The 21,040-nt window shown below is 32.9% G+C and overlaps 3 protein-coding genes across 3 annotated transcripts; all 3 read right to left on the bottom strand.

Moving 5' to 3' along the window:
* Positions 1-4,394: 4,394 nt before the first annotated feature.
* LOC122601481 lies at positions 4,395-6,050 on the bottom strand. The gene is made up of 2 exons (XM_043774237.1): positions 4,940-6,050; positions 4,395-4,816 (listed from the first exon to the last, which is right to left on the bottom strand). Exons 1-2 carry the CDS (start codon positions 6,048-6,050, stop codon positions 4,395-4,397), a joined length of 1,533 nt encoding a protein of 510 aa, XP_043630172.1.
* Positions 6,051-9,530: 3,480 nt separating this feature from the next.
* Positions 9,531-11,427, bottom strand: LOC122599913 (3-ketoacyl-CoA synthase 9-like). Its single transcript, XM_043772523.1, has 2 exons — positions 10,523-11,427; positions 9,531-10,359 (listed from the first exon to the last, which is right to left on the bottom strand). Exons 1-2 carry the CDS (start codon positions 11,416-11,418, stop codon positions 9,654-9,656), a joined length of 1,602 nt encoding a protein of 533 aa, XP_043628458.1. The 5' UTR covers positions 11,419-11,427; the 3' UTR covers positions 9,531-9,653.
* A 3,936-nt stretch (positions 11,428-15,363) lies between these two features.
* LOC122601480 (3-ketoacyl-CoA synthase 4-like) lies at positions 15,364-18,895 on the bottom strand. Its single transcript, XM_043774236.1, has 5 exons — positions 18,837-18,895; positions 18,678-18,759; positions 18,544-18,589; positions 17,882-17,901; positions 15,364-16,800 (listed from the first exon to the last, which is right to left on the bottom strand). The coding sequence occupies exons 1-5, from the start codon at positions 18,893-18,895 to the stop codon at positions 15,391-15,393; spliced, it is 1,617 nt and encodes a 538-aa protein (XP_043630171.1). The 3' UTR covers positions 15,364-15,390.
* Positions 18,896-21,040: the final 2,145 nt, after the last annotated feature.

Here is a 21,040-nt window from a genome sequence, read left to right as displayed (position 1 = left end):
TACTTGATATTTTCCATTTATATTTCCATTCTTTTATTGATATATATCGTATATCGTATCATGGGTACACGCTACAAAAAAAGTCCATGACATTAATAGCAACAGTATACCAATCTCAAATAATTAGCTATCGGAGATTGATAGAGGAGACCTAGATATTAATCCTAGATATTAACTTGCAGTATCTAATAGTTTTTTTTCCTTAAAATTAAGGAATAATTTAAAGTTGTAAGCGCATTGCGCGGGTCTAGGCACTAGTTAAATATAGAACAAGACACAAATTTATACTTAAACTCTTTATCAATTGTATAAGATACTCATAATTATTAAAAGTCACATGACCAAATAATACTATTAGAACCTTATTTTATCTCAAATATTACTCGTCATTGATAAACCGACTTAACACGTGGAAATAATTATCAAGTTATTAACATTGACCATAAGTATCTTCTAATTTCATTATGTGGGCCTTGGAGGTGAGATTTTCTCATGGTCTCGGGTTCGAGAGTATTGAATTTTTCATCTCAAGGTATTTTCTACTTTACAAAAAAAAAAAAAAAAAGTTACTACCTCCAAACTTCTAAAAAAAAGTTATTAACACTTCTTGTACTACGAGTGATGATAACAGTGGCTAAAGTCACCGTTGAAACTTGAAAGTGATAAAAATGTCCTTATAAAGTGTCGAGAGCTTAAAAAATAACAACTTTGCTTACATTATATAGTTGAATACACTATGTTAACCTATTAAACTTTGAAGCCTTGCACGTGCCCTAGACAACGAAATATTGACCATGGGTCGTTACAAGTATTCGGAGGAAAAAATCCCAAGACTTGTCATCCTTAAGGATCGAACTCAAGACTTTGGGTAAAACCCGAGATGCCTCGGACTAGTTGGACTAGTCATCATTGGCAACCCATTAAACTCATATCCGTTTTGAACCCATAATCATCTTATTTAATATGTTGAGTTTAAGGTTTGTTGTGATTTTAATCTTGTGTGAACAGAAGCTTATGTTTCTTTGAAGGAATTGGCGGACGGGAAGTTGGCTAACCTGTGATCGAATCTTGATTCTTCTTGGTTTGGGTATATATCTCTTGAGCGTGTGAACATACTGTTGGGATATATAACAATTATCAAATTAAATCACAAAGCACGCAGCGGAAGATAGATCTATGTAGTTAATTAATTAACCAAGAAAGAAAGCATGTACCTTTAGTTGAAGATGAAAAGTAAGAAACTTTTATGAGGACTTAAAGTAAATCCCTCTACGTTTGCACACACGACACAAGGATGTATGTATGCTAGTACTTGATCACGAACCGACAATGATTGACTTCTCCTTTTCCTTGCTTTGATTGAATCACCAAGAACCCTAAAAGAGGGTTGAGGATTTTCGGCCACTAGGACCGAAAAAGAGAGAGAGGGAGAGAGATTTAGGGTTTTGAGAAACCTTTAGATTTGTGTGTCAAAAAACAATTATGTTAGGCCTCTATTTATAGGATTAGGTTAATTTGATGACCAAGTTTAGGGTTTTGGAAAACCCTTTCCCTTCTCCTTGTAGCCGTCCCCTCTAGAGAACATTCTAGAGGGTTTCCTAATTGTTCTCTTAATTACAATTATCTCTTCCGTTATGTTCATCAGTTAAGTACCGTTAACTATTAACATTTTAACGGATGACCGTTAGTTTTTCGTGATCTAATTAATTAATAAATTACATTAATTATATTAATTAATTATAGTTACTTTCGTGTCGAGACGTGTGACCCCGTAGGCTTAAATCAATTCTGGACATACGTTCATTTTACGTGATCATATACTAACACATACGTGTTATCACTTTTGTTCTACAGAGTACGAAAGTTCCAACTTCCAACATAATGCCCCACCTTGAATGTCACTACCTAGGTTCAAATCACGATTAATATCTAACATATGTCGTTTTAAAAAAAATAAAAATATCTGAGTCATGGCCGAAACTTGTCAAAATCTTAGAGGCACTATAAGAATATGGAAATGAGCAATTAAAACAAAGAAAACACTAATGGCCAACCTCGTTGATGGCATACGAAGGTAATGACTTAATTTCTAACAATCCAACATAATTTTTTTTATATTTATTAGTTTTAGTTTTATGTTTATTAATATGTATGTAAATAAATTTTAGCTTTGCTAAATATTTAAGGACTATAGTTAGGGCGTATAAAACAATCACACACTCTTACAGTATAAATTAAGGGGTGTACTTGTAATATAAAAAGTATGTACGCTAATTATAACATTTAACATATTTCGATAAATTTTTTAAAAATAAAAAGTAAATTAAAGTGGAAGCCCCTAAATTGGATAAGGATGTCAAGGACCGTGCTAGATATGTAAATAAAGACGAGCATGGTACCCGCGCGCTGCAGCGAATGCCATTGACAGGGCGTCTAAACAAAACTGCAGTAGAATACAGATGTCCCTATTTTCACTGGTGATTTGGTCTCATGGAGACGTTCCACGGCGGTGGTGGTGTTGAAGGAAGGTGGAGGTGATGGTTGGATTTTGAGGACAGCGGTGGAGGTGTGTATTTTTGCGGCAGAAAGAAAACAATATGGAGAATAAATGTAGGGAATAAGGGAAGAAATAAAGAGGGGTAAAAGGGTAAAATTGCATGTCTCAAATCATGTAAACTTTCAACAGGAGTTGATAATTTTTAATAAGGAGTATAGAAGTATAGATGAAATTAATTTTTTTTTACTGTCATTCGAGTAGCAATATCAAAAATCATTTTACCATATGTTGGTGTTACCCGCCCAGCCTCACTACGGAGCCTACACGCAGCCTCACTATGAAGCCTACGCAGACTACCCTGGGTCCGACTATTATGGAAAGGATATACATTCTCCCAATATGAAGATCTGCACTTATCTCTTAACAAGCTAGATAGCTACGAATCTCCTCAAAAGCAGGCAACAAATCTACTCCAATAGGGGAAAACCCTACTTGGAGGACACGACATCTTCACCCTATAAATAGGGACACAATATACACAATGGAGATCATTCTCTATACTCTCAACACACATACAACACATAGTTGGCGTACAAAAGGTTCTCACACCTTACTGCAAGGGAATCACCCACATACAACCATAAACCCCTCATCCTCCCCGTTCTAGGACCAAGGTTCAGTGCACAAAAACCATATAGGGATAAGGCCTTGGTAATTCCACTGCTACTCATATGATTGAAGAGATAGGCAGTCGAACCCACAATCTGTGAATAAAAACACGAGTGTATCAACAAGTTGGGCTACATACATTTGCATGGAGATGAATATACTTTTGTAAATATTTTCATCCAAATTTTTTTATGGAATACAATGATATTTAAAAACCAAAACATTTAGGGTCCGTTTGGTTGTAGAAAATGTTTTTAAAATTTTCATTTCAATTTTTTTTGAAAATAGAAAGGGTTTTTGTTTTCTAGAAAACAAATAAAAATTTGAAAACACGTTCTAAATTGAAAAATATAAAACATGTTAGAGATGTGAGGGGAGGGAGAAGGGGAAATGAAAAATGAAAAAAAAAAAAAGAAGATGTTTTCAAGTTTTCTATATAAAAGTGAAAAACATTGTTTTTGTTTTTTTAAAAAATATTTTTAGAAAACTATGATTAGAGCGTGTTTTCTGTTTTTCATGTTTTCTTGGAAAACAAAAATGGAAAACATGGGGTGTTTTCTGCAACCAAACGCGCTCTTATGTTTTCTAAAGCAAAAATATTATTTATATAGTATATATTTAACTATTTAATATTATTATTGACGCAGACGGAAATTTAAGATAACTAATTGATTCCGTTGATTCAAAGAATACCCGGAAAACAATTCTTCAAATTATCGTTGATTCAGATTGAATACCGATAATCTGGATTCTCACACTAAACACACATTGTGAATAGGGAAAAAATGAATTTTTGATTTATCATAAACTGATCATTTCCCCATGTCCAGATACATATAAATAAAGCTGCAAAATTCGAATGGGCCCTAAAATACAAGTGGCCGAAAGTTATAACCAAAAGAAAGTCCAAAAGAACCGAAAAAACATACAAAATGGTCCAAAACTCATAGAAAAAGGCCATTTTGGGGCTCGAAGGTCGACCAAACCGCCTTTGGCTGTTTGCAGTTTGATGCGTCTCGTTTCTGCGGTCGTTTTGACTGGTCACACGCCCAAAACGGAGCCTTCTAGCAAAAGTTATGCCCATTTTTGTGGTGGCCTCTTTTTGTCTTGATTTTCTAAAAACAAAAGGGTCTGGTCGTCAATGGTTGGGCTTGGGTCTGCATCAATTATATATGCTTTTTCCAATCACATTTGTCAAAAATGTAAGATCGATAAAAAAAATTACCCATTACCCAAAAGTTTCATTGAAAACGCATGTTCTAATTTGCGTTCTTTCGTGCTCAAATTGAGAGAGAGTTAACAGGGTGCCAGTGGGTTTATTGGCTACAACCTTAAGCTTGCTAGGCAACAAAGTGATCTTTACATTATCAAACAGAAAACTATAAGTATTTTTTTGCCCATTATGTTCTACATTACGATCATATTCCCAAGGCCTACCTAACAACAAATGACATGCATCCATGGGAACTACATCACACCAAACATCATCCTTATATTGTTTACCAATAGAAAAAGAAACAAGAGAACGTTTAGATACTGTTACCTCGCCTCCTTTCTTAAGCCACTGAAGCTTGTAAGGCTTAGGGTGATTTTCTGTTTTCAAGGACAACTTCTTGACAGCCTCATCGGAAACCAAGTTATCACAACTTCCTGGAACAACAACAAAAGATCAAACTTTTCCCAACACGGTACATGTTGAATGAAAGATGTTATGTATAAGCCAGTCATCCTCATTAGCCTTTGGCGTATAGCATGATCTCCTAACCACCAAACTCACTCCTACATCTCCAGCAACCTCTACTTCTTCATACTCATCGCCATCATCAAACACTGGGGCTTCTTCGTAGTTTTCATCAGCCTCATCACCATCATCTTCCCAATCATCTGGTTCAACATACAAATTCTTTTTCTTGGGATTCCTACATTCTGACTGGCGATGGCCAGAATCACCGCAATTAAAACACTTTAAGCCACTAGTACTAGCCCCTTTTGAAACTGGTGCAGTATTGCCACCACTTTGTTTTGCTTGATTAGGGACAAAACGAGATGACGAGGGACCCGAACCTGAACTACCTTCTGATACGCCAAAAGATGAACCACCAACCCGTCGGTTTTGTTTCTCATATACTAGAGCACGTTGATGTGCTTCAGAAAGAGTTACAGGATCAAACATGTTAACAAAGTCCATAATCTGGACCCTCAACCCGCCAATATATCGAGACACAAGTTGTTCTTCAGTCTCTTGAATATCATTTCTTGCAATTAATTGATAGAATTCAGTGGTGTAATCTTCAACAGATTTGGAACCCTGTTTCAGATTCTGTAACCGCTGGTACATTAAACGTCGATAATTATGAGGAATAAAATTGGCCCTCATACACTTCTTCATCTTCTCCCAGGTTCTAACTTTTGACTTTCCAACCCTCTCCCTTGTAAGTTTCATTTGTTGCCACCAAGCAGATGCCCTACCACAAAGCCTAGTAGTGATCAACGAGACTTTCTTGTCATCTGGAACCCCCTTAAATTCGAAAACTTCTTCAACAACAGCAAGCCAATCAATGAAATTTTCTGGGTTCAGAGTGTCACCACCAAACTCAGGAATACTGGTTCTTATTCCAGACTCCCAACGGTTGTTATTACCCCGTTGATTTGGCTCTGGTTCATCATCAGAAGATGAACGGTCACTACCACCACCGAACGGATTTTCTTCTTCTTCTTCTGGACGATCACGATTGCGACGCCTAGGCTGATTCATTATAACATTTATCCGTTCCATTAGATCACCAGCAAATCGATCCAACCGTTCCTCCATCCTTCCCATAATACGTTGTTCTAAATCTTGCTCATGGACATCATTAACATTTCTTGTTCTCCTGGGAGCCATATCGACCAGGAATTCGGCTGTGATACCAATTGACACGGACGGAAATTTAAGATAACTAATTGATTCCGTTGATTCAAAGAATACCCGGAAAATAATTTTTCAAATTATCGTTGATTCAGATTGAATACCGATAATCTGAATTCTCACACTAAACACACATTGTGAATAGGGAAAAAATGAATTTTTGATTTATCATAAACTGATCATTTCCCCATGTCCAGATACATATAAATAAAGCTGCAAAATTCGAATGGGCCCTAAAATACAAGCGGGCCGAAAGTTATAACCAAAAGAAAGTCCAAAAAAACCGAAAAAACATACAAAATGGTCCAAAACTCATAGAAAAAGGCCATTTTGGGGCTCGAAGGTCGACCAAACCGCCTTTGGCTGTTTGCAGTTTGATGCGTCTCGTTTCTGCGGTCGTTTTGACTGGTCATACGCCCAAAACGGAGCCTTCTAGCAAAAGTTATGCCAATTTTTGTGGTAGCCTCTTTTTGTCTTGATTTTCTAAAAACAAAAGGGTCTGATCGTCAATGGTTGGACTTGGACCTGCATCAATTATATATGCTTTTTCCAATCACATTTGTCAAAAATGTAAGATCGATAAAAAAAAATTACCCATTACCCAAAAGTTTCATTGAAAACGCATGTTCTAATTTGCGTTCTTTCGTGTTGAGATATAACTAAAGTGGAAGTGAGTAAGTACAAGTTATGACAATGTATTACTTGGTAATTAATTAAGACAAGTTACCAATAAAGCCTGGCCTTTGAATAAAATGGTACCTACCTTGCATAAACGTGTAAGTGTGATTATACTTTTTTTTTGTTTTATGTTTATTTTAATTCATAGTTGACCATAAACACATTGTACAAAAATTGGTCCTCAAATCTTCATGTCTGGCTTAAATTAGAAATAGAAGTTTATATTAAAAACCAAAAAGGGTGGCATCAGATATCATAATATGTCGTTTTAATGGCTTTTCTGAAAGCCTTTATTAATTAGTCATGCAGGTTTGGTGGAAATATTGAAGTTTTCGGGCATACATATATCTATCTAGATAGAAACTATATCATTTAAGTTCGTTTCTCTTCATGACTATCGGGACCACTTCTGGATACTTCCAATATTTTCTTCTCTCCTTGATTGTCTTATTTTCCATCCTAAAAACCTTTCCGTTATATTCCTTTCTTTTGAATAATTCTTGTTTAAATCAATATTTTGTTAATATAGTTTTTTGTTTTGTAAGATCGCAAATTGGCGTTATTACATGGATGCATCGATGTAAATTTCGTCATTTGATGGAAATATGAAGATTAATTCATAAATTTGTACGTTTATCTATAAATACAAAGAGAAACTAATAGTGTGTATAAGCATTACATGGACGAGAATTTATTTACTCCATCAATCTTATTAAATCATACCTTTATTCTAAATCACTTTTGTTGGATGTACTTTTGGAAATGATTTTCATTGTGATGCTTAAGAATCATAATCAATTAGAATTATGTCCGTACAATACGGTGGTATTGGGTTTAGTGATGGTGGTGACGGTGGTGGGAGCCGCAGTGGGGACGACATTTGGGACGGTGATGGAGGCGACGATGGTAGTGAATGTAAAAGTAGTTGATGTTAAAGGTGGTATTATAGTTACTTTTTTTTTGCCGTTCTAAAAGTAATAAAAAATATTATAGTTATTTTAATTGTTGGAGGATCTATATTGTAAATTATTTCATTAAAGCTATTATAGGTATATTAGATGAAAATGTTTAAATTAATGAATAAAAGGGAAGAGTATATTTGGTTTTTCAAAGAGAGCAAATTTAAGAAAAAAAAAGAAATGGTTTGTTTTATCAAATAGTATATAGATATAGATACAATACGAGAAAAAAAAATCATGAGTTTTGTTTTTCTTCCGCTTATACAAACTTTAATATTCCTATTCCTAGCTACTTAAGATTTGATTATCACTAACTTTGGACTTAAAACCTTTAAATTTTGGACTTTAAAACCTTTAAAGACACTCGAATCGGATTTTTCAAACCTTTGAAAATTATTTGAATGATGTATGCCATGAGGCAAAGAGACCTCTATATATAGAGATTGTTATTATGTACGTACACTTGTGTAATAGATAAATGACAAACTACAACAACGTACGATCATCAATAATTTTGTAGCGAAACAAGTTAGATATCGATCGAGTAAATATATATGATGCAAGTATTTTCGGATAAGGTGATATATAGCACCGATCTATATCAACATTCCGAAAAGTGCCAACTTCTAACCAATTCGATCGATCAATTTAGGGGTCAAATATGATGAAAGACATTGACTAGATCGATCTATATATATATATTTTTTTGTTACTTAATCGGAGAATTAAATTTAAAAATCATTACTTTACAAAAAAAATATATATTTAAAAAGTCATTTTGCAACGAATACTGTCGTGGCTAAATAATTTTCATTTTTACAGTATAAGGCGACCCAACTTGTATCGTCGCAAAATATCGATCTTAGTAGACGAAAATTTAGCCACAGCCGTGGAAAAGGTCGTCGCCAAAGGTCTATCAGACTATAGCGACAGATATGATATATGACTCATACGACATAACTTGCATTTTTTCTTCTCTTTTTGGTCTCATTCAAAAAACGGGTCTGAAACAGGTACGGTTTTGATCAAAACCAATTTGAATGAACAAATCCCAACCCAATTTGGGTTCGGGTTAGCCCAAAACCGGTTTTTGGGTATGGCTATATAGAGATATAACATTGACATTTGGCGTGACAAAAATTTGTTTATGGTGTAGTGTGTCTTTAGTTAGGTTACTTTAATAAAGGAACATGGTCTGCATGAAATTGAATATACATAGCAAATGAAAATGCCACAAGTTATATTTAAAAAGTAATAATAATCCATCTTAGATGGATCTTAAACGTCTAGAAAATTTTATAATACACTTCGATGTACTTAAAGATAAATGGTCACAGCTTTCAGTCGCTTTCATTTTTCCTTGTTTGTGTTAAATATAAAACTTGTACGAATGTGCAGATATGATCTTAATTTGGAAAAACACAGCTATACAGATACAAACAACGACATTTAATGAAAATATTTTAGTAAAAGCGACATTATATACACACACTACCTAACTACTATGATAATAAGTCAATGATACAATTAAGGATCCATACGCCTGTTAATTAGACAACCAAATTTTACCCTGTAATTAACGTTTTTAAAGACGTCTATTCACTAAAAATATAACTAGACGCGGTTAAATAATGAGTTGCGCAATTTAAAGGAAAAAAACTACTAGCTACTATATCATAACATCATCAGATTGAGTATTTTTTTTTATATCTGGCTAACTTCTTACTATCATTTTTTATATAAATATGATACTGTCTTTCAAAAAAAAAAAAAAGCTATATATATCATAACATTTTCTCTATATAAAAAAATATAAAAATGAAAAACAAACCAATATCTTTTCAGCCACTCTTAAAAGAAACAAAGAAACAAAAAAATTATACAATTACATTACAAATTATGACACTTTAAACAATTTTTTGTAATTCTTTAGAATCAATCATCAAAGACTTATTTCAACCGGGAATTTATGAATGCAATCTGCCCATGGGTTACTATCCGAAGGCTTGACAGCTCGAATCGCTTCCCAAACCGCACTGTTACATTTAAAGCCACTTCCGAAAGCGATTTGCCAAACGCGGTTACCTTTCTTCATTCGCCCTTTTGCCTCCGTATAAGCCAGCTCATACCATATCGAGCTTGATGACGTGTTCCCAAACCTATACAACGTCATCCTTGATGGCTCGACGTGTTCTTCAGACAACTGCAAGTTCTTTTCAAGCTCATCTATCACTGCTCGCCCACCCGCGTGTATACAAAAATGATCAAATGCGAGTTTAAAATCTGGAATGTATGGTTTTACTTTCGAGTTCATTATTCTTCTCGATATTAGAGTCGCGAAAAATAAAAGTTGTTCGCTTATTGGGAGCACGAGAGGGCCTAATGTTGTGATGTTCGATTTTAATGCACCCCCGGCGATAGCCATCAAGTCTTTGGATAAGGATACCCCGGTTTTTCCTGAGTCGTCTTGTTCTTGGTAGACGCAATTGAATGCTGTGTCGTCTGAACCACAATGGGTTCGGACGACATGTAGAAGCTTATATTTTGCTCGATATTTGTCCCCGGATTTGTTTGATAACAACACAGCCGCACCTCCAACTCTAAATAAACAGTTTGGAATCAACATTGCCTTTTTGTTCCCAAAGTACCTGATCATAAAATATACCAAATTTTGATTAACTAGCCAATAGAATTGGAAAAAATGTTATGTAATTAGCATTTTGTTAATATATTTAAAATTCTATCGTTCCAAAAAAAAAATTTAGTATAATTTTTAACATGATATCAGAACCAAAACGAAAGTTAACTAACCAGTTTTGTGTTATATTTTCCATGCTGACAACAACGGCATAAGTGTTACGATGAACTTGAAGCATATCTTTCGCTAAATCGATAGCAATCACGCCTGCGCTACATCCCATACCTCCAAGGTTAAAAGTTTTAATGTTTCCGCGGAGTTTGTATTTGTTAACTATCATGGACGATAACGAAGGAGTTGGGTTAAAAAGACTACAATTCACAACCAAGATTCCAATATCTTTGGGATTAACATTAGTGGACTCAAACAATTTATCAAGAGCACCAAACATAACTTGTTCGGCTTCTTCTCTAGCGGCAGCCATTGATGGGGCGGGAGGGACTTTATGTAAAGCAGAGGGGAGATACGTCTCCTCTCCAAGACCGGAACGTTCAAGTATTTTTCTTTGAAACTCCAGGGCGGATTCATTGAATCCGCCATGGAGTTTTGAACGTTCCATAAAGACGTCAAATTTGACTTTAAGGTTGTCTGGAGGACGGTAACAAGAGTAGTCCACTAGGTAAACCGGTCTGGGCCGGGTCATGAGATAAGCAGTTAATCCAAGTACAATAGCTCCGGATAACGCCATGACCGCGAAAAGGTTGTATTGAAGCTGAAAATATAGTTTCTCTATGTCTTCAACATTCAAATGTGACATGTGAAAAATAATGATGGTAATAATAGGGAAGAGACTAAATGTAAGGAAATGTTTCATTAGGTAGTGATATCCTAACTTAACATATTTTAGTTTGACACTGTTGAGGAAACTCGGAAGGGGTGGCGGTGGTTGTCGGATCTCGACGGTGGCGCCGCCATTAGGGATAGCGGAGTGATGGTGGGAAGCGGTGGCCATTGGTGGATAAATAGTGGAAGATGTTGTTTGACTAAAAGTTTTGATAGTATGTTGCATATAAGGTGGGTGATGATGTTAAAGGGTATATATATATAGAGAGAGAGTAGCCGATGGTAGAAATGGTAGATGACATAACTTTGAGAAATAAAGGTTGATACAACTATCAACTGCCGAGGGTCCATGTGTCAAAAAATTAAATGTTTCTCAAACAATTTGGTTACATTATTTTAGTTGTAAAATTAAATGTTTCTCCAATAATTTGGTTACATGCATTATTTTAGTTGTAACTTACACTATTGCACAAATGTTTTGTGGCCACAAACTAGAGTGACGTTTTTTTTTTAACAAAACCAAAAGACTGTCAAATTTATTATGACTCCATTAATCAATGAGCTAGTTGAGTTGTCATTGACTAGAAGAAGGTGAGCTTTGTGTATTTTTCAAGAGAATTTGAGGACAATGAGGTAGTACATGTCAAAAGCTCCATTTTTGTCTATATGTTGACGATGTAGTTCATGTAGAAAGCTGCGCAATTCCTTCATTCCTTTTTCTATTTTGATCAAGAGCCTGAATGATAGGGCTTCTAGAGGCGTAGCTATATCCTTGGATGACCTTAGCCCCCAAATTTTTAATATCTACCAATAAACTAAAACATGATTGAATACTTGATCGACACGTAATAATGTTTTATTAAAACAATATGTAGCATTTTAATCAAATTAACTAAAAACTAATTAAATTAAAATATATCATTAATTACTAAATTATTATTATAAGTTAGCTATATCCTTTTCCTAATTCAAATACAACTTCTCTTATTCTGCTAAACGACGTCCACTTTTAGTCTTATATATACATCTATGTATATGTATATATTTATTTTTATCTGACTAAGTTTTTCATGGAAGTTTAATTCAAGGTATGCATATTGTAATTACTAGATTAATTCCAAGTATTGTAGTTATTTGATTAATTTAAACTTTCAACTTTCGTTCTAATAGTATAGACCTTTAAGCGAAGCTAACAAAATTTCTATTTTTTCTTTTTGTATGTGTAATCAAAAAGCAGACATTGTTGCGGAGCATGTTTAACGTAAGATTTTCGTTTTTTAAATGCCTAAGTTGTACAAGGTAATGATATATATCTTATTCATATAACTTTTGGTTGATAGAATTTGTTAAATGTGTTTATCTTTATCTAAATATTCTAAAAGATAAATAAAACCACAATTTATGGAAAACAATTTATTAAATACTAATATATATTGTTGATGTTTATTTTGTAAGTAGTAAGAGTGTTGAATACGATTTTACAACATTAGAATTTTCATTGGTCGTTTCGCCTAAAGCCCTAAATATGAATATGTTTCTATGAAAAGAAAATTAATTTAAATAAATATATAAATTAAACTCGACAACAAAATAAATACCTCTTTATTGTTCAATTGATTCCGGGTTTGTACATGATAAACTTTATTGTAGATAAATATAAATAGCGCGCAGATATTAGTACAACGATATAACATAAAAGTCGACCTTTTAGTACGTTGTGGTGTTATTGGTGTTCAATATATGAATTCAAGTAAAAAAATGTTATATATCAATTTTGCAATTTGGTTTACTTAATTTTTCAAACCAAACTAAATCCCAAAAAGGGTTGTGTCCCTTCAGAATTTTGGACTATAATTAAAAATTATTTAATATTTAAGGGTAAAAATAACTATGTGATATTTACCCCTTCAAAAATTAAAAACAAAATATCAACGCTCTCTAGTGATGATATTTAAATTCCATCGTTGATAACGTTTACATATTATTTTAAAATAACTTGTATATGTTGTTGAATAAGCATCAAGTTTATAAGACGTTATATTTTAATCATTTAGTAAATTTTTGATGGTAAATGATTCATATTAAAAGTTTCTTTGCTAAAGATTTTATAAGGAATCTTGTCAACAACATATATCTACAAACTTTGAATATGGTTTGGTTTGGTTTAAATCAAAACCAACTGTATTTGGTTTGGTTTATTTCTAATTAATGATTTGGTGAAACTTTTGGAACTATAAAATCGAAAAAACTGAATCAAAAAACTAAACTGAAAAAACCATATAAGGAATCGTCTGAACACTCTTAGTAGTCTTGATCGGTTAAAAGATCGATAATAATTGTAGATTTCGTGTATAGGATATGAAAGAAAATGAAATAAATATATATGTATATTTATTTAATTTCATATTTATTTTTAGTTGAGATTTGATGCTTATGATTAATAAAGGATAAAAAGGTGAAATGCTATTTTTTTTTATAGTTTACTAAGTTGCCCATAATTTATTTATTGACCCAATTGACAAAATAATTTTAAAATTTATTCACATATGTAAATAGTATCTTGTTATTACAATCAAACTTTCAATTATTATCGAACAATGCTCATGAATTTTTAAAATTTGTTCACATAACTTTGAATTTATCTAATAATCATATTTCTATAAATTTAATTTCATAATTAATCTGAAAATTTTTAGAAGTATGATAGTAATAAAAATGTAACACATAAACATATGAGTAAATTTTAAAAGTTTATTGGACGACTAAGACAATAAAAAAGTTTGTGATGCAAGTGTGTACAAAATGAAAATATAGGTCCCGAGTCTCCAATATGAAAAAAAAATACCAACAAATACATACTAGTATTTAAATTAGGGTATTGCTATAGCCTATAGAGTATCGTTAACATGAATAAAATAATTATACTTTTATTATAAAATTCATAATAAAGTTTTTTGAGATAAAAAATATAATTTTCTTATGGACAACTCATTTAGCATTTTCCTTCAAATTAAATGACTAAAGCTATAAAATGAAAAAGACAATGTTTTGTACTTTTCATTTTTTGGTTATAACAAAATTGGATGAAAATTTCATCTACTTTTAGATCATATTTTCAAAATATTCTGATGCAGATTTTCTGAAAACCCCTAGCTAGGTGGTAGTGGCGTAACCGTCTAATCAAAATATTCGGATTTAAATATTTATAAGGAAATAAAGATAATTATATTCTGATGAAACTTTTTATAGGTAGAATTTTTTTTTTTTTTAAGTGTTACATGAAATAGAAATATACAATAATGAATTGAAAATGTTGTTCTAGAAAGCACAAACACCAAATGAAAGGGACTTTTCTTTCGAAGAATCGAGTTGTCGTAATTGATAGATATTAAATAAATTCGATTGATAACTTGATATGGCAATGTTGGTTAGTCGTTCAGAAAACTTGAAGCTCGTTATATAATGTCAATAATATATATCTTTCTTGATCAACGCTGACCACATTAGTCATTAACGACAGTTATTATTTGCAACCATATAGAGTATGATGGTTTATTTATCTAGTATATTACGCGTGTAATGCGACGATAGTAATAACGATGATGATTTTTGGTGATAGCAGTGACTGTATATTATAGATTGTGTTATACTATTATTGCTTTTTGATTACCAACATCAATATTGCATTGGAAGGTGATAGGTTCATATCCCTTATGGTGTCTTGGTCCATTGGTCAGGGTGCTTTCTTTTAAATGTTTCATCCTAAAGGGTTATGATTTCTTTTATACTCACACAAGATATGGGAAACTAAACAACTTTTAAGAAAGTTAAAAACAGCCCCTGTACTTTTATCTTTTTTTCTTGTACAATTTTAGTCCTTCTTAGTCCAGAAAGTAGCACTTGTAGTCCAGAATCTTTTAACCTCTTCTTAATTAGCTTATACACCTGAAATAAGCTAATCACACCATAAGCTACTATCTTATATATCATAATTTTGAGAATAAGATTATATTTCTCAACCGATGTTTTATAAACAGATCGATCATCGTAAACAAAGAACACTTATATATATCAAAGACAAAAAAGAAGAGGAAAATACAATGCTATGCACAAGCAAACTTAAAACTAAAAATATATATATACAAACAGTATATATATATAAATGACACGATTTAGTTTAAACTTTTAAAAAGTTCGATCAACAATCAGCCCATGGATTACTAGCCGATGGTTCCACGGCTCGAATAGCTTCCCATACCGCACTATTACACTTAAACCCGCTTCCAAAAGCTATTTGCCAAACACGATTACCTTTCTTGATACGCCCTTTAGCCTCCATAAATGCCAGTTCATACCAAATCGAGCTAGACGACGTGTTCCCAAATCGATATAACGTCATCCTTGACGGCTCGACGTGGTCCTTAGACAAACGCAAGCTCTTCTCAAGCTCGTCTATCACCGCCTTCCCACCGGCATGAATACAGAAATGATCGATCGCTAGCTTGAAATCGGGTACATAAGGTTTGATATTCGAGTTTATTATTTTCCGTGCGACTAGGGTTACGAAGAACGAAAGTTGCTCGTTGATCGGGAGCACGAGTGGGGCTAACATTGTGATATTAGCTTTTAGTGCATGCCCGGCAATCGTCATCAAGTCTTTTGATAACGAGATTCCTTCTTTACCTGCGTCATCTTTTTCTTGATGTATGCATTTATATGATGTGTCGTCTGAACCCTCATGGGTTCGGACGACATGCAAAAGTTTGTATTTTGCATGTTGTTTGTGCCACGACTTGTTTGATAACAAAACCGCGGCACAACCTATTCTAAATAAGCAGTTTGGGATCAACATTGATTTTTTGTTCCCTTTGTACCATTCTTGGACCATGTTTTCGAGGCTAACAACAATTGCGTATGTGTTTTGGTGTACTTTTAGCATGTCTTTCGCTAAATCGATAGCGATCACGCCTGCACTGCAACCCATTCCGCCAAGACTAAATGTTTTAATGTCCTCTTTGAGTTTGTATTTGTTAACTATAATGGAACACAGAGACGGAATTGGGTTGAAAAGGCTGCTATTTATGACTAAAATTCCAATGTCTTTTGGATTAACTTTTTTGGTTTTGAAAAGATTATTAAGAGCTCCAAACATTTCATCCTCAACTTCTTTAATTGCAGCAGTCATGGACGGTTCTGGTGGGCTCCGGTGCATTACTGCTGGAAGATAAGTCTCGTCTCCTAGACCGGACCGTTCAAGTATCTTCCCTATAAACTCAAGCGACGAATCATCAAACCCGCCGTGTAGTTTTGCTTGATCCATAAAAATTTGGAGTTTGGCTTTTAGGGAGTCAGGCGGTCGGTAGCATGAGAAATCAATAAGGTAGATAGGTCGTGGTCGGGTCATTAGGTACGCAGTGAACCCAACCACGATCGTACCTAATAACGCCATGTACACGAGTAGGTTGCACTCGAGTAGCGGGTAGATGTTTTCGATGTATTTAAAGACTAGTAGAGAAGCTTGGAATGCAATAATGACAATGAAGAGAGGAAGGAGATAAAGAGTGACAATAATGTTGTTTATAAGATAATTGTAACCTTGTTTAAGATACTTACGTTTGAGACCAATTAAGAAATTCGAAAGTGAGCATTGTGGTTTTGGGGCATCCAAGTCATTAACTATGGTTTTGGTTGGTGATTGGTGGTTGGAAAAGGTGGCCATAAGTGATAGAAAAATGCGATATTGTTTGAGGGTGTGTAGAGAAGTGAAGGGGGCGCATATATATACATAGGAAAGTGATAAAAAGTAGATCGTATGAGTAGAAAGTAATACAATGTTGATCGTAATATCATACAAGGAGTACTGAATGCATAACAAGAAATGGTTCATGCACATGCATTTGCATATTTATTTGTGTTAAGATTTTAGTCTCGTTTATGTTAAAAAATATATCAAATAATTAATTACACATATTAAACTAATTTGGAGATTTTTCACTTGGAATCTAAAAAGTGTTTTTTATTGGTTAATAGAAAGTTTTCCAAAATTCAATTCAATTCCGTTTTATACTTCTAAGAAAAAAGAGTGATACAATTGAAGTGAAAATTTACATGTCAAATTGTCAATTAGTTTATACGAGATTATAAGTCATCAAATTGTCCGCATCATCCAACTCAACATACCGTTTTCTCCATTATTCCATCATTAAGAGTACGTCTTTCAGCTGTCACATCATATTTTTATAAATCATTATACATATTTATAAATCTTTCAAATAATATAATTTTATCTCCAACTATACGAACATGAGAAAATTTCAAAACTATGCTTCTTTTCTATTAGCTAAACAAAAATGTGCTTCTTTTCACCTTGTTTTCCCAAACTATGCTTTTGATAAAAGATAAATTTAGGAAAATTTGTTTTTCGCTTTTCTTTTAAGTGTTATCTCTCTTCTGCTTTAATTCTCTTCTCTATCTTTTTTCCAATTCAATATAAAACAGCTTGCATGAAATGTTAATTTTTAACCTTAAATAAGTTAAGAATTGTGATAATATAAAGTTAACTATGTTTTTGACCATATAGAAAACAAAATTAATATTTTATCTTAAATTAGTTTGTTTTTCACTCTGTTTGTTTTATTTTGAAATATGTTATCCTTATATCGATCCCATGATACTCAGCAACTAAATACCTGTAGGTTTAGTTTTTGGACTAAACTATTTTTTCAATTTCTTTAGATAGATTTTCATAACAATTTTAAGGCATTGCTAATCCATCCACTAAACCTAACTGAAACATACTTATTAGTTTGAATGCATATATTTTTTTTTCCACATGTATCATGTAAAAATTATAATATTATGGAAGAAAGAAAAAACTCATTTGTATTATGAGTGTCATAATTAATGAAATTAAAAAATTATAACAAAAGCTTAAAAGAATTTAAAGAAAATTTCATTACATCACCATGTGGGTTGTCATTTTATCATTTTTCGCCCCTGTGTTTTTTTATTATTATTAGATCACCCTGTAACAATTTTTTGTATCACTACATCACCCTCCGTTAACCATCTCATGTGCAATGCACATAAGGGTATATTAGTACTTTTACTTCTAAAACACCTTTTTATTCTTCTTGCTTTTCATTTCTAGATCTAACACTTTGAAACTAATAAAATCACAAACCCTTCTAATAAACTCCAAAAACACATACTTACACACATTGATTAATATACATTCATCATCATCCTCATCATCATCATCACAATTTCATTTTAATTTATTAATTTATATTTCCTTTACATACATCAGTATTCAAACGAAAATCATTTTTGAATTTGGCAAGACTATGACCCAAATCCATCATCATCCTCGTCAATTCAAACCCTAAATTTCCATCCTATATTCATAATCTATATAAATTGAACAATATCTATAGAAATACATATACATACACTCATCAAATCTATATACATAAACATTTGTACCAGTATCTTATCTGGCCAGCACTCATCCGTCAGGATATAAGGGGCAGCGACAACCGTGGAAACCCACCACCATAACATGCTGCTGTATACACAAGAATACGAAGGGGCTTTTACTGGTAACTATTTCGATCACCCATTGACCCCATCGTCGATGGTTACTCATCATTCTCAGTAACCACTAAGAGAACTACCACCTCTGTATCTTTTAATTTCGCCATCATCATCATCGGCAACAACTGCCACCATCTCTCTTTAGTGTATGTTTTTGTTGATAAATCTGTTGTGATATTTTCATTTTTTTATGTGGTTTAAATGGAATAAGCAAAAAGCGTAGTTGGGCTCATGAGGTTTCCTTTTGTTGTTGCAGCTCGATTCCACAAAAAGCAAAATCAATGTATTTTTTGTTTTGTTTGGATCCCTTCCTAACCGAATCCCAAAACAATAGAAATTGATTTGGATAAAGATACTCAGCTCCATTATATGAAAGAAAAAGACAAAACATTGTCTGAAGATTTATATTTTTCTGGGTTGAGTGGTTGTTGTTGATGATGATTGATGAAGGCTAGGGAGAGGATAGATTTTAAAGGACCAATTTACCCTCACGTGGTATGCACGTGAGGGGGGTAACGGAGGAAGACAAACGGAGGGTGATGTAATGATACAAAAAATTGTTATAGGGTGATCTATTAATTAAAAAAAAAGCACAGGGGCGAAAAATGATAAAATGGTAAACCACATGGTGATATAATGAAATTTTCTCAAGAATTTATAACAAAACATAGTATTATCATAATTGTTAACTTGTTATAAGCTAAAGTTTAACGTTTTATGCAAGCTAATTAATCATTGTTAGCGTTTCATATTCAATAATTGCAGTCAAAAGTGTGAAGGCATGCAAAGAGAAATATGAAAGAATTAAGGAAGAAGAGAGAAAATAGGAACAAAATTATTTTCCTATATAAATTTTTTAATCAAAAACATAGTTTGGGAACACAGATTTAGAATAAGCACCTTTGTGTCCAACAAATAGAAAAGAGGCATATTTTTGAAACTTACTCTATAAACATCTTTACATATCCTTTTACCTCCAACTAAAAACAAAAATATATTAGATAAGAGCAAGTAAAAGCATGCTCTTAGGTAAGAGCATCCTTTTAAAAATTCTTAGTTTTAAACATGTTTCAACAGCAAAAGATATCCAATGACACCTAAGAACACCCAAGTTACGTGGTGTTTGTTTGGTTTAAAGAATCTAACGGAATGATGTAATAATTGGATTTAAACTCCTTTGTTAATATGTTCGATTGTAAAAAAAAAAAGGAAAAAAAGAAAGAAGGGATCTAAAATTTGTTTGGAATATAAATATTATCTTTGATAAATCTTCATTCTTTTGAGGAGGGAGAAGATTCTCATTTCGTTCATCACTCGATTTTTCAAAAGACCAAATTTTATATCACTCGATTTTTCAAAAGACCAAATTTTATTTTTTCTTTGGAATTTCAATTCGTTTGATTGATTATATAGTCGCATACGCGCATGTGTTACAATTATTACTTTCGAGATTAGCTACACATTTGACCAGAAAACAATAGGCCGGTCTAAACCAGCTAAGATTCATTATAATTCAATGTTTTGAATACCGGTATTTTGGTGTACCAGTCGGATACCCGGTACCGGTATTACCGGTATACCGACCGGTACGTACCGGCATGGTAATTTAATTTTTGTATTTTTATTTTTATAAAAATCCTACAAAACTTGTTACAATTTAACGAAAATAGTCAAAATACAAGTACAATCAACTTAAAAATAATATCAAATATGTATTTCATAACAAAATATAAGTTTTAAAGTTTACAAATAACAAAACATAACATTTAGTTATCAAAAAATAATTAAAAAGATAAATAAATCAAAATACGGTATTACCATTCCGGCAATACTGGAAAATACCGGAAATACCTGAAATATCGGCCGGTATTAAATAGTGAAAATGTCGGACAAAATACCGGGATAGTTATACCGGGGTACCACCTGGTATCCGGTATTCCGGGTAATACCAGCCAGTACATACCGGTATTTAAAACACTGTTATAAAGTGTTTCGTTGTGACTTTGCCATCATGTAATATCTCTAGCACCTTGCACTTTGTTAGACTTTAGTTGAACATTAATATGTGAACAAACACAATATTCTGGAATGACATGTAAAACCATGAAGAAAAAAGATAAGAATTAAGGCATTTCCGTATTATAAGCGGAGCAATACACTATTTTCACTTTACTCATATTTTATTTATATAACATATTTTTTACGTTGACCTACATTTATCCCAAATTAATTGGGGGTTTCTCCTCTTACTA

This window comes from Erigeron canadensis, chromosome 5, assembly GCF_010389155.1.
Source record: "Erigeron canadensis isolate Cc75 chromosome 5, C_canadensis_v1, whole genome shotgun sequence".
NCBI classification, from domain to species: Eukaryota; Viridiplantae; Streptophyta; class Magnoliopsida; order Asterales; family Asteraceae; genus Erigeron; species Erigeron canadensis.
The sequence above is the reverse complement of the archived record's forward strand: the minus strand, read 5'-3'. Positions and strand labels throughout refer to the sequence as shown.